Source organism: Eupeodes corollae, chromosome 3 (genome assembly GCF_945859685.1).
Source record: "Eupeodes corollae chromosome 3, idEupCoro1.1, whole genome shotgun sequence".
In the NCBI taxonomy this organism is placed as follows: Eukaryota; Metazoa; Arthropoda; class Insecta; order Diptera; family Syrphidae; genus Eupeodes; species Eupeodes corollae.
This window is the reverse complement of record NC_079149.1, coordinates 59,116,196-59,131,455: the sequence shown is the minus strand read 5'-3', so window position 1 is coordinate 59,131,455 and position 15,260 is coordinate 59,116,196. Positions and strand designations below refer to the sequence as shown.

The following is a 15,260-nucleotide window of genomic DNA, read 5'->3' as shown; positions in this document are numbered from 1 at the left end:
ATTTCATTTAAATGTTGACCGCGGCTGCGTCTTAGGTGGTCCATTCGAAAAGTCCAATTTTGGGTAACTTTTTCGAGCATTTCGGCCGGAATAGCCCGAATTTCTTCGGAAATGTTGTCTTCCAAAGCTGGAATAGTTGCTGGCTTATTTGTGTAGACTTTAGACTTGACGTAGCCCCACAAAAATAGTCTAAAGGCGTCAAATCGCATGATCTTGGTGGCCAACTTACCGGTCCATTCCTTGAGATGAATTGTTCTCCGAAGTTTTCCCTCAAAATGGCCATAGAATCGCGAGCTTTGTAGCATGTAGCGCCATCTTGTTGAAACCACATGTCAACCAAGTTCAGTTCTTCCATTTTTGGCAACAAAAAGTTTGTTTGCATTGAACGATAGCGATCGCCATTCACCGTAACGTTTCGTCCAACAGCATCTTTGAAAAAATACGGTCCAATGATTCCACCAGCGTACAAACCACACCAAACAGTGCATTTTTCGGGATGCATGGGCAGTTCTTGAACGGCTTCTGGTTGCTCTTCACTCCAAATGCGGCAATTTTGCTTATTTACGTAGCCATTCAACCAGAAATGAGCCTCATCGCTGAACAAAATTTGTCGATAAAAAAGCGGATTTTCTCCCAACTTTTTATAGGGCCCATTCACTGAAAATTCGACGTTGTGGCAGATCGTTCGGCTTCAGTTCTTGCACGAGCTGTATTTTATACGGTTTTACACCAAGATCTTTGCGTAAAATCTTCCATGTGGTCGAATAACACAAACCCAATTGCTGCGAACGGCGACGAATCGACATTTCACGGTCTTCAGCAACACTCTCAGAAACAGACGCAATATTCTCTTCTGTACGCACTGTACGCATTCGTGTGGTTGGTTTAATGTCCAATAAAGTAAACTGAGTGCGAAACTTGGTCACAATCGCATTAATTGTTTGCTCACTTGGTCGATTATGTAGACCATAAATCGGACGTAAAGCGCGAAACACATTTCGAACCGAACACTGATTTTGGTAATAAAATTCAATGATTTGCAAGCGTTGCTCGTTAGTAAGTCTATTCATATTATATATAGAATGTCAAAGCATACTGAGCATCTTTCTCTTTGACACGTGGTCCGTCAAATACTAATGCATGAAAATCCTAACCTCAAAAAAATCACCCTTTATAAAGAGGAATAAATAAAAACTTAAAATCGATTTATTTTCAAAAACTTAAGCGACGGGAAAGTCTTATTTTTCGAAACAATTAAACTATTCTATTGGACTTATTGATCAGCTTATTAAAGTAAGCTTTAATTTCATCTATTGACTGTTGGTTTTTCTATGAAAATCAAAATCTAATATACGATGTTGCTAGTAATCGGTAGGCCTCAAGACCTAAGCTATTATGGAAAATACAAACATATGAATTTCATCAATATTACGACTTGAAGCAGGAACATTGTCAATTGTCAAATCTCACCATTTTAAATTTAAACAATTTAAATGCGTTGTTGCAGCTTTTATCGTCCTATTTTTTAGTAGTGGCTTACCTGTCAAAAAGTGATTTAAAAAGGAAAGCTGCCTGCCATAGCGGGCTATTCAAATAAAACCTTCTATTTTGTTGGGTTTTTAATGAAAAAATTAATCTTATTTATAATTTAATTAGAACTTTTAGCTCTTTACCTAAGCATTTTTTTAATTCTTTTTCTCTCTTTCATTTCCGATTTGTTTTTGTACTTGTTTGGCCTTGAGTTTATATATTGTATTATTATATTGTTTTTTTTTTTTTTTTTGTATTCTGATTAAACACAAAAATTTCACCATTCATAAAATTTCACAACGAAAACTTTAAAAATTTTAAATCATTAATGAGAAAGAATAACATAATTATTATAATGGTTTCCTATCTGTGTTTAAATAAACAACAAACATTATCCGGTAGCTGATAGCAAACATGTGCGCCATCATCGCGCCATGGGTTGTTCCGCAATATTTTGTAGAACCAAACCATACTTATTACATACCGTTATAGTTATTGTTGTTTTCCTATGTGTGAGTGTTTGTCAATTTTATTTTTGCAATCTTAAAAATATGCTGCTTTCAACCATTCATAAGTGAAACTATAAAAATGAAACTATTGAAATGTTGTTAATAAAACTAAGCTTTATCAACTTTTGCGTACATACTGCTAGACCTCATGGTCAAGTTTACAGTACTCATGTACATGGTGATATCTAAGACTTAAAAGTAAATAAAATTGCGGGTATTATATCTGACATTGAATATAATTATGTACCTTAGCTCTATGTAGCTCTTACATATATTGTTTTAAGCATATAACTATATTCCTGTTATTTGTTGTGAATATATCTATATTCGATATAAAATGAAAAATATTACGCACATAAAACACACATCATTTTTATTTTATACGCGAGTATATACTAAAAAAACCGCAAAAATTATATTGTATACAAAATCCGAGTACGAGTACTTTTACCTATATTTTAAAACAAAAACAAAATCTGTGCGGTTAATAAAAACATTTCAACTTATGGAACAAAAATGAAAAAAAAAAACAAAATTAGTTCAGAATCTTGATTTATATTGTTTATAAAGTTTATTAGTGGTTCTAGACAGGTCGGCCTTCGATTCAATTGATTGCCCCACATTTCTATAGGTAACGTACCTAAGTTTATAATCATTAAAAAATGAGAAGGATCTTTAAAGTGGTGTGATCTTTTTATTTCTTTTTGTTTCTTTGCAATTAAACTTTAATTATTGTTTGGAAAGTAATTAAATTAAAAAAAAAAACCGAAGTTTTTCTACAAAAAAAAAACCTTATAATTATTTGCTTACGAAATATTCTGTCCGATAGACATCATTATATTTGCAATTGTGATAAGATTTAGATTAAAAAAAAAGTTTGATCAAGATTAACATTTTTTAGGATTAAATTGATATCTAATTGATCTAAGCACACTTTGTAGCCTAAGTTCCAAATTTCAGCTGATTTTTCTATCGTTAAATTATGAGTATTTTTAAAACATTTTGTATCTCAATTAATCAAATTCTAACATGACACATTTGTAAACTTATATTTCTAAAAAAATTAGTCCGTTTTAATTTTAAAATTCTCAATTACATTACCAGAAAACAATTAAAGCTAAAAAAGTAAGTATACGCCACAGTGTACCATTTTTACTCGTCTGGTTTTTTTTAAACGTCTGGTTTTGAAGAAGATATAAAATGCGCATAATTTAATGTTATAAGAAAAATGTAGCTTTATTATGCCGATATGCCCAACTTTCAACAAATTTTTGCAGCAATTGTGGCATTATTTCAGCAAAACTGTGCCCAAAATTCTCTTCCAAGTCTTTAATCGTCATAGGTTTATCTGCGTAGACAAGTTACTTTACATGACTACATAAAATAGTGCAGAGGTGTTATATAGCACGAATTAAGAGGCCACGACACGGGCCAACGATGGACGATGCCAGATAAATGCGCTCGTCAAAAGTTTTCTTGATTTGTCGCGCAAATCGAACCATTGTTTATTAATAAATTTGCATAATTTTTTGTTCAGGAATTAGTCTTTTTATTATACAATGGCATACCAAATTGATTATTAATCAATTGACAGGTATTAAAACAACAAATTCCAAAAAAAGTATTGTCAAATTGAAAACCACATGTTTAAAAAAAAACACTTTTTATGAATTCGGCTGGCATTGCGATAGCTTATTCTCTAAGTGTTATTTTCTAAAACCATGGTGATATTTAAGTTCTTAAGACCACATATTGCTAAGTTGATGTTGGTCTTAGGTGTTTGAATAGTTAGTATAACATTTGTCACTTAAAGTTTGCCGCAAAATAAATCAAAGTACGTGAATAAAAGAGCTATTATGTATAAATCAAAGGTCTTCCAAATGTATGTCTTTAATTTCAGTAAAAAATTAAGGTTTTTTAACATAGCATAACAGCGTCATTAACGAAGTAAAATGTTTACAAAAATAATGACATGCTACTACAATCGAGACATTGTGCATTGGCTTCTCGACAATAAAGCTTAATTTTTCTGAGCTTCTAATGTGACAATTTTATAAACGTAATCGTTTTTCCCTCGTTAGAAAAATGTTTTTGTTTACCAGAATTGTTGTTGAATTTGAGCTGTTTAAAGGCCAAAATTGAAAATGAGAGTCTTCAACGAATCGGATCATCGGATCTTAAGCCTTCAGTTAATGAATCAACTGGAACTTGTAACCGAATAATCCGAGAGACCTAGTGCGTTATATGTCAAGATATTGAGCTAAATGGCTACTTATTGTTCGTTGAACCTTGATTTCCATTAAAATAAGAAGTGTAACTCACTTTATTCCACAGAGGTATAACACTATGACTTTTTATCAAGATATCAAGCGTTAAAAAGCTGTCTTATAATTATAATTTGAATGAAACTATTCCAGATGATTCATTATGTGTTCGTTACATTCCCGTTTCTTTACCTTAGTTATAGAATTCTTTTTGGTCGTAACGCAGGTGCCTTGTTGAAGAAATGTTGCTGAATAAAAATTACCTCAAAAGTAACAAACAATCTAGTTACATATTCAAAAAGTGCTTACAAATTTAAACTCGAACTATATCCTTTGAATTCAGTAAACCAAACAAAAAAACAAAACCAAAACAAAATATACCACAGTTAGTTGATAACCATGTCGTCTATGAAAAGTCACCCCAATAACATTTTCCTTAGTAAATCCAATACCTTCCTTTCGTCATATTCTACCAACTTTTAACAGGTACCATTTTGTAAATACTTACAATTCAAAGCAGTTCTATATATTCTGTAATTGCTACAGAAAAAAAATGTAATTATTATAAATTACTAACTAATTCACTTGATATCGGCGGCGGCAATCTTGTTGTATCTTCAACACCATTCTCACCATTCCAATCTCGTCTCTTAAGCTAATTTAACTCACATTTATAGCTAACAAAAAGATATCAGATAAGCACAGCAAAGTAGCTCTGTTACATTTATCTTTTATACTTACGAATGCTAAGTATCTGCATTTACATGTGTAATTATTATTAACGAACGACTGAAACATGTTGTTAACTGTTTAACAAAACAAAAACAAATAAATAAATTACTAAAACAAAAAAAAAACATAAAAATACATAAAACCTAATCTACTCATATTACTGGAAAAACGTTCCTACTTAAAAAAAACAATCGCCAATTGAAGCACAGAATTTGAAATAAAACACACAAATTCAAATTCAAATTCGAATGCAAATAGAAATATAAACTCTGAGATACTTTGCATAATGTTTCCATAAAATAAAATATCTCCTTTTTTTATTTGGTCTCTCCCATAAATGTACCTATGCAAGTTTTAAGCTGCACTTGCACTACTGTGTTAAGCATTTGCACCCCCATCGCATCATATAGGTAGATGGCATGCAAGAATCCGCACCTGACACGCTCACTTACCTTTACTTTACTTTGTTTTGCCAAACAACAACAACAACACAATTATTATAAACAAATAAAAACAAAAATGGTGGCTTGGAATGGATGTGGATGTAGATGGGAAGGTGGCAATTGTTAAGCGCTTAACACGCGACATTTGCATGAATAGTGCGCGTTGTGTGCGCGCCACCCGATCGACCAACGATTGGATTGGTAATTAAATTAATTCGACTCATAATGTGCCATAGATGGTCGGCCAAGTGGCTTCCCTATAAAAGCTGATGGAGTAAGCTATACGACGACTATACGATTACAACGACGACGACGACGCCAAGGCGACCGACAAGTTGTAGGTACCTTGCACGCGTGTGTTATGTGTGTACCATAATAGGCCTCTAGTATACACCTGAAGTTCTTACTTTGTTTTTTTGTGAAAAAGTGTCCCCCGCATTTGGGCGGTCGGTGGTGTGGCTAAGGCGAGACGACGCGGTACTGAATTGCACTGAGCCAAAGTCAAGCCACAACCAGGTGCGGTGATAGCGCGAGCGCGCGTTCCATTCGTAGAATCACAGACTAACGCGCCGCATAGGGGTTCACTTCTCTTCGCTGCTGCTGCTGCTGGTGGTGGTGGTGCGTAATTGTTGCGCTGCGTGTTTTTGATTTTATCGATGCGTTGCAATATAATTGGCAGCACCTGGTTGCTTTGTTTAAAAAAAAATAAAACAACAATAACAAAACCAAAGTAATGTCGTCTACCATATTGGCTGGTTTTCTTGCAACATTGTTTATAAGGCGAATATTACTCGCGAAACTTGTCGTCGTCCGTTGTCGAATAATGCGTTATGTTTGCCCTGAAAGTATTGATGTGTCATAAACATGATACAAAAACAATATTTTTTGTTTTGTTTAGTCTAATATTGGGGTGGCCTCTTTTAATTATAATTTTGTATCACTGATTTTGATTCTGATTGGGGAATGCCAATACGTGACTGACTGTCATTATTGACACACACGGTATACGGAACGGAACGACTGGTTTTAGTAACTGTTGTTGTTCTGCTCCTGTTTTGCCTACATTTATAGGGGTGTCACGAATAAAAAGTTAGACTTCATTATTCTTCTTTGTGTTACTTGAGACTTGAGTTGGTTAAACTAGAAGAAATGCATGATAAAGAGTCATATACAATCAGGACCTTTTCAGTATTTTTCGTTTTTGCTTAGAAAACTTTTTAGTAATTATTTTTAAGTCGAAATCACAGTTGTTAAAGATTAAAATTCTCGATGATTTCACTAAGTCATCATATTCAACAACTTTTGAGACTGATGTTATATACTTTGACCACATATTGATTGGGTCAATGAATCTGAACCATCTGAATCATCGTCAAAAAGCAAGGTTTACGGCTTCCTGTGTTCAATTTTTACGAACTTTATCTTTAAAGTCTTAAATTGTAGTAGTATGGAGCATTTCGAGACAAACATTTCTAAGGATGTTAGATTATAAAATCTTGGTTGCCAATTGTTATTAACGTGGCCAGAAAGATAAAAATGTTTTTATTTCTGTAGATAACTTTTCTATGAAAATTCGGATCATTTTAATGCAACTCAAGGTACCCATTAGCAAAGATAAGACGTTATTGGTGATCGATCGACTTGAGTTCTTGAGTAAAATTAAGTTTAAAAGGCTAAGGATTTAAGTCTTTATGCAAGAAATGGAAAAACCTGAGTTTTCGTCACTACAATTATTATTAACGTGGCCAGCAAGATAAAAATGGTTCTAATTGACTTTTCCTCAAACTTTTGACTAAACTCGCTATTTTTGGATAGCACTTTACAGCCCTATCTGAAAGTGCTTTGGTTTTGTTAACATTATTGTAAGACATGCGTTGTTACTAGAAAATCGTTTATAAAAAAATATAATTTTGTTAATGTATGATCTCAAGTTGATAACTTTAATAAAATCTTTTATGAATCTGTTGTCAACGATTGCACTTCTATTCTTTCTTTCCAAGTTCATGGTAATGCTGATTAACTGTCAGCTCAAGAAAACGAAACGAAAACTCAAGGCACATTTGCTACTTTCCCCGATATGGATTCGGTTTTAAACTGCAGGTTCAGTCCATCCCTGACAACATTACTCGCACACAGGAATGGTTAAGAGTTGTAAGTTACGAAGCTCTAGTTCTCCACGGACTATTGCGTCATATTTTTATTTTATTTATTTATGCAATAAATAAACTAAATAAACAGACAGTTAAATTCCTCTCCTCAAGTAATTCAACCGTAATACTCTCGACTCCAAAAATCCTCATCAGTATTCCCTAGAGCCCAACCTCAGTCCTACTGTCAAGTAAGGAGATTTGTTCTTTAACGATACTGCGAGAATGTGAAATGCCTTACCACACTCTGTCTTTCCCAGTTATTGAAATATTTTTCTACTTCTGTTTGCTATTTTCAATCATTTGTCTTTTATATTTACCTTCTGCCTTCTATCATCAATATTCTAGAAGCCAACTTCTGGGTCCTAACTTCTATAATATGTTCTATCTTCAAACTAATAATAACTATTACAAAGTTCTTCTATCTTCTTTAATTTATCTTCTATCTTTAAGCTTTATAATACATTTTATTCAATTGTTGTCAATAATTTATAGAGATAACAGGTATCTTCTGATATTTAACCAGTGTTGCCATGTAAAAACATAAATTACACAAAGGCAACCCTGAAGAATTTACTTCCATATTGTTAACTTTTTTTAAGCTGGTAAAAATATTAGCTCTATGAAACAAATTAAAAAAAAAACTATGTTCACTAAAAAATTCTCTTCGAATTTTATTAATTTTTATCTTTGCTTTTGATAAGCCTTTGGTGCTAAGTTTTCACTTTATTTACAAAACACAACTATGGTGTGAAAAATAATTGTTTGAAGGAACTTAATTCCCTTCAATGTAAAACTATGACAGTTCCTTGCTTAAAAATTGTTTCATGATCCCCAGAAACACCTTTAACTATTCGTCACAAGTAAAAAGTCTCGTATTTTTTGTGTTTAAATTTCTAATACGTTCTTAACACCTCGTCATACATATATACTCCATATGTACCCTCAGTACATATATACAAAAAAACATTACTCTATAAATTCACAAATCTAAAACAAAACAAAAATCAACCTCATCTATCAACACACCTGCAAAAAGCAAAACTTTATGTCTCTTTACCTCCTATAAAGTTTACTCGCTGCCAATTATAATGCCAAATCACAAATTCGAAAAACTTAAAATCTGCTTGTCGAATGTCTGCACGTTTTTCCATCACAAGGTAATAAATCGTTTTTTGATTTTTTCTTTTATTTTTTCAATTTCAAACAAAAAAAATCTAGGAAAACCTCAAAACCAAATTTTCCGTGTTACCAATAACTACGACCACGACGTATACTGACCGCGTGAACAGTGAATTTTTCAAGCCGCAAAATAATGAAGAGTTGCATAAATAAAACAAAACAAGAACAAGTTGTATAGTATAAACAAAATCAAAGGCAAGACAAAAAAGATACAAATTTAACAAATTGCGCGAAAATTGCCCCAGAACGAGATGTATCTCATCCGCACTATGCCTTCCAGAACGCTCAAAAGATACACATTCTAAGTAGATATAGATAGCTTTAGGTAAAGCGCCTCCTGTTGTTCATAATGCTATCCATAGTAAGATCCATAGGTACCTACATATGTACATCTTAGCAAACGTATAGTCTCGTAGGTAGGTTAGGAAGGTATGTTGTATAGATAGATATAAATTAAGTGTATCTACGGATCTATGTAAAGATTATAAAATGATATGCGATTGTGTATTTGCCTAAGGTGCTTTGAAGAAGTGCGCACACCGTCTGGATATGTAAATATCAGCGAGAGTGTACTTTGTACTGTTTTTTTTTTTTAATTCTGTTTGTTTAAACAAATAGAAATAAAAGAAGACACTTGAAAAAGTGTTTTGAAAAAAAAAACAAAAAAAATCTATCTATTACACAAAAATAGACAAATGAAACTTTGTGTGCTTAAAAATGAACTTACCTCCAAGCCAAGTGTGTTATCATTTTATCATCACCGCGCAGCGCACATTTTTCCTTATTCAAATACGATCTATTATTAACTTATTTTTTTTTGAAATTATTTATCTTATTATTGTTTCTCGATAAAATTGTGTACAAAGTTGTTGTTAATTGCACGCGATCTTAAATAATTTAATATTTATCTATAATAATTTATTGTTATTTTCTACGAGTATCTTTTATTTTATAGGAAACCTACATAAATATTATAATTGGATCTTTTTGAATGACGTTGATGTTATTGAGTGAGTGAATGTGTTATTGTTTGCATACTCACAATAATTTATCTGTCTTTAATTTGCACATCTTATATTTGAACATATTTTTTTTTATTTTTTAATTAAAATTATAAACAAAAAACACTTAAATATATATCTTATGTGAGTTTTGTATAATTGTAGTAGAATAATGATAGGTTGGGGTTTTCTATATCAACGAACAAACTACGATTTTATAGTAAATTTATTTCCAGTTAGTTAGAAATCTAAGGCAGTTAAAAAATTTAGTGGTTAGAAAATTGAGCTATAATATAGGCAGAGGTGTATATTCATAGTTTTTATAGATACTTTTGTCAGTTAACCGCAAATTATTGTGGTTAATATTTGTTGAACGTGTCATGGCTGCTAATAACAGTTGCCGTCACTCAACGGCCGCGCCAATTTGATAGTTATGGTTTTGGTAAATTGCTCTAAAGTGTTAATTTACATTAAAATCTTTATGTTCAATTGGAGTTTTTATTTCTTGAAAAAATTCCAATATTTATATTTGATTTTCCGATGAAGCAATAATGTATTGCATTTTGTTATCAATAAAAAGTCTAAATGGTTCATAGGTTAATTTTGACAGCTTGTGGTGGCCATATTGTTTATTGTACTTTCGGTCACTAAAGACAAATCATCACCATCAGTCGTCCTTAAAAGTCGGCATTTCAACGTTAAATGTCCAAATTCATGTTCAGCGATTCAGTGAACAATCAGCCAACACCTCTACGACACTGAAACGGAGGATCTGCTTAAATCATCACGGCTCTCCGCGAAAGAATCCGAGATTGTCAATTCCGCGTCGCCCATAAGAATTTGGCCTGTCGCAGACCACGACATGGGACGAAGTTGTCGTGATTTGAACCTCGAACTATACAAAATCTAACTGACCCAGGAGCCGAAACCAAACGGTCACACCCAGCGTGTGTTAGCTTATTGGACTTTTGTCCAAAATCATCTTTAGCGATGAGGACCATTTTTGGATGAATGGATATGTGAATAACCAAAATTGCTAGATTTGGGACCACACGAATTCACGAGGTACCAATGCATCCAAATAAATTTAGTATACTTGTTGTGAATTATGAGCTGGAGGGGCTGGAAGTGTTATCAGTCCATACTTCTTGGCTAGGCCATCGCCGCCAATTATTATCGACGTCCAGCTTCTTGTGGACTAAATTGGATGATATGAACACTAAAGACACATACCTCAAGACAAAATCGATATTTTGCACGAGCGGTTTCATAGCGTGGATATCTCGCTCCGATGCAATGTGAATTGGCCTCCAAGATGGTGTTAATTGAATACTTAAATCTTTGTCTTGTGGTTCTTCGTGTAGTTGCACATATATTCGAATTTGCCTCAAACCACAGCCGCCCTCAAAGATAACATAATCGATGAGACATGGGTTGAATTTAGCCTGATTTATGTAATTGAAGTCTTTTAATGGGCGCTAGCCATCGAAGCCCTGGCAATCATTTTAACGATGTTATATTTCACACATTATAGCATTGATAAAGCTGTCAAATAAACATACAACTTTATTGATATACAACTTGTTTTATTCTATTTTAAAATCGGCCCACTTTTGATGGAAATCTCCTTTCAAGTGTACCACAAGGCTTCATAATGTATCCTTTACTTTTTCTCGTGTCATTTTGCTTAGGTATATTTTTGATACTGACAGGTGTTATTCTGTCTAAATCTTGACAAATAGGCAGTATCATACATTCGGGATGGGCCGACACGTACTCATGAAAAAATTAATTTTTCAGATAAGCTAGTTTTTCTTAAGAGGTTTTCTTACTGTTTAAGCTCTGTTAAAGCTCTCTTTGAATATGAATTATTAAGTAAGATGTTGAAATGTTTTTTAATGGAGATATCATTTTGAAAATTAATTTTGTAAATAAGAGTATATAAATTTTTTGAATTTTTCTCAAAGAACCACCAGCGTAAAAAAGCTGGTTTATTATTCAGTTTAACTAATAAAATATATTTATTTTATCTTTGCAGATTTTCTCATCAATCCATGAAAAAAGTGTGAAATATTTTTTTGATAAAAATATGAAGCACTTTAATTAAAAAAAATATTTAAAAAATACCAATCAATCAATAAAGAAACAAAATCACTAAATTGATAGCTTAGAGAAAAAGAGAAAAAAGTAATTTAAAAAAATAAAATTTTGACATAAGAAAAGTTCAGAAAATCATGCTACAATCGAATAAATTTAACGCGACAAGAAGTCGGACGCTTCAAAAATTAGATGCCATCAATTGGATTGTGATTGCAACAATATTTTTAATGGCCATCAATAGTAAAATTGTGACGATACAAGCTGCAGATACATTGTTGGGTAAGTTTTAAATAAATAAATAACTTTTACAAGAAATATTATAAAATAGTTTCTAAAAATTACACTTTATTTCAATGTATCAAAACATTACTGAAGATTTAACCCAATTCGTTGCATAGAATTCATTAGCTGAAAGACTCCAAATAACGCAATTACCACCTACTTTCCTGTCCAAAATGTCTTAAATCAAAATTTTTGTAACTTAAATCGCTTAAGTTATCTAAAAAAAATGGGGTTTGTTGTGCATTGGAGGAAAGTAACTTTTTGGTCAGAATTAATTCAAAAAATACGTACAAATTTATTACGATAAAGTTAAAACATCTGTTTCACGTTTGATGGAAAGTTTTTGAATTTTTTAGCTGCTAAAAAATCTTGGAGCTATAAAATAAGTACCAACTATCTATAGCAATATCTGATAGCACGCAGCATAAAGTAATAAATTAAAATATTTTCGATGCTGGTTTTATTTTCAATACCAGATAAAATCACACGTGTTAGCACCATTTTTTTTTAATGTATTTACGAGCCCATAAATCTTATAAATATATTTAACAAGTCGACAGTAATTATGTTTGTTAAAATTTAACATTCAAGCCTGTTTAAAATGTAGAAACAGGTTTTTTGGGATTTTCTACAGAATATTTTTAAATTAAATAAACAAAAGAAAATTGCCATGTAGTATTTTAAAATGTGCATACACTTTTAATAAATGTTATAAGAAAACTAACACAAATTTTTTAATTAATTTTCAAACAAATCTGGCTTACTTTATGGATTTTGTCTTATCTCAAAAAATATAATAGATCACGTTTTCAACATCGTTAAGAAATTAAACATAATTTTAGCATATATTACAAATTAAAATAAATGTATAAAACATAAAATACTTTAGTGAAATCTTTTATTTTTGTGTTGGTTTTATGTTTTTTTCATGACGAGTTTTGTCATATTTTAATTATTTCACTCGAAAATTTATTACAAATCAAGTTACACAATTAAAGGTGAGCTACTGGTTTTTAATTTTAACCTAAAAAATTCTATAGTGTTAACATAATTAGTGTATTTTTTTTCAATCACAATTTCTACTTAATTGGTAAACGAAATTATTTTTTTTAATTAAAGCTTAAAAACACTGCAATCGAAGTTAAAAATTTGCAATGCCATTAATGGAAAGTAGCATTTCTTAAGAGATATTAAATTTCAGCTCCACCATTCTAAATTCTAAAACCCAACTTAATTTGTTTTAATCAAATCCACACGAATTAAAAAAAAGACCGACGTTTTTAACAAAATATTGAAAAATAACACTTTGTTTAAGATAAACAAAATTTGAAGTTACTATTTTTCTTGGCTTTCGGGATGCTTAAGTCGAAAAACGTTATTAGTTTTTCCTGTAACTTTTCGGTTAAAAAATAAATATCAATGAAAGTTTCCGAAAAAATGTACCTAAAGTTAAAAACAAATTTTTAGAAATGAAAAAATAAGTCTTTTTGTCCCTGAAATATTTAAGTGGAAAAACTATTTTTACTTAGTTTTTTTTTGAAGGTTCTTATACGTTATACAAAATGACGAAATATTTTTTGGAAGAAAACTACATTGACAACAATGTTTTTTAGAACTAGGTACAATTTTTAACTAAATGATTTCTTTTATTCTCGAGATATTCAAATCGAAAATCTGTTTTACCAACTTTTGTGTAGTATTTTTAAAATTTGTATTTTTTTTGTAAAAAACTCTCATTTTGAAACTTCTAAAAATTTTGCCAGATGTCAAATTCGTTATTCTTTAATGCATACAATCATTTTGGAGTGCCGTGAAGTAAGGCCAAGTGCACTTTACAAAATTGAAGTAAGGTTAATTTCTCTTTTTCAAAATGTAATACGGGAAATAGTCCAACTTATTTTTACGATAAGGTATGCCCCACCTTATGTTGTTTTTCCCCATCAACCTCTAAACCCATTATTGCAGCCTCTGTTTCAATACTCACAAAAGTCCCTTTCAAATCAAGCTACGAGTAAGTTATTTCGATTATGTCAACATCGTCCCCATACGCGAGTAATTGAACATACTTTTAAAAATAGTGCCCCTATTGTTGACGTGGGAGTCCATTCCTTCAAGGGACCTTTCGTTTGCATCGAAAGGTTCGATTAAGTTTTTCCAACCTTTGTATGGAGAGGACTGAGTTCTCTATGTTCATCCTGTATCCTGCAAACTGACAAGATTGGCAGGGATGCCAAAGCTAAACATGGCTCTATACAGTTCGTCACTGGAGATGCCGTCATATGCGGCCTTAAAATCAATTAAGGTTCTCCTCGATTTGATGTTCTTTGGTTTTTCCAACATATGTCGCAATGTGAATATTTGATTGACTGTAGACTTTCTTGTTATAAGGCCACACTGATAAAAACCTATCAAGTCGATAAGGACATCAGTTTGTTTAAGATAAGCTTAAAACGTTTACATATTACTGCTGAGAAGATTTAGAATTAGATGTTTAGAAGTCTCTTAGCTGCTGCAAGAAATAATATTTTATTCATCTGGTATGCTTTTTTCTAATCATGTTATAAACATAAGTTGGTGCATGCTTCTAAACAAATTATCTTCAACTGTTTTAACAAGCTCGGAATTTAAGCCATCTACTCCAGCGGCTTCTTAGACTTCAGCTAAGATATGGAAATCTTACCACGCTTATACTATGCTATGATGTTTCGTCTTTGCAGCCTTCGGCTGGAAGTTTCTGGACTTGTGAATTTCGTTTAACCTGCTCATAAAACTTTCAAACATCATTTTTGCTTCTGAACCTCTCAATGTCTTCGAACACACGCTTCTCATGTTTTCTTCTTTTCCCGCTGAGAAGTTGATGTTCCTATCTCCTTTTCTGTCAAAAGGCTTAAAACTACAAGTTATCGGTGGATAATTGTGATCACTTCTTCGAGAAATAACTCGTTCAGGACATTTTTTTTTATAAATTTAAAAATCTTTAATGTGTTGTTAAAGAAGGTATTGTTCTGATTTTGGGGTTCCTGAACCCGACTTTCAAAGATTATGCAACAATCACCAAATTCCGTAAATT

At 31.9% G+C, this 15,260-nt stretch overlaps 1 protein-coding gene across 3 annotated transcripts in view; it reads left to right on the top strand.

Moving 5' to 3' along the window:
- LOC129948924 (BMP-binding endothelial regulator protein) overlaps positions 1–15,260 on the top strand; it is a 168,152-nt gene that overhangs the window by 68,321 nt on the left and 84,571 nt on the right. For all 3 annotated transcript variants that reach the window (XM_056060075.1, XM_056060074.1, XM_056060073.1), the window contains exon 3: positions 11,847–12,187. In XM_056060075.1, the coding sequence (XP_055916050.1) occupies positions 12,043–12,187 (145 nt within the window). In that variant the 5' untranslated portion in view covers positions 11,847–12,042. The remainder of the gene's footprint in view (positions 1–11,846; positions 12,188–15,260) is intronic.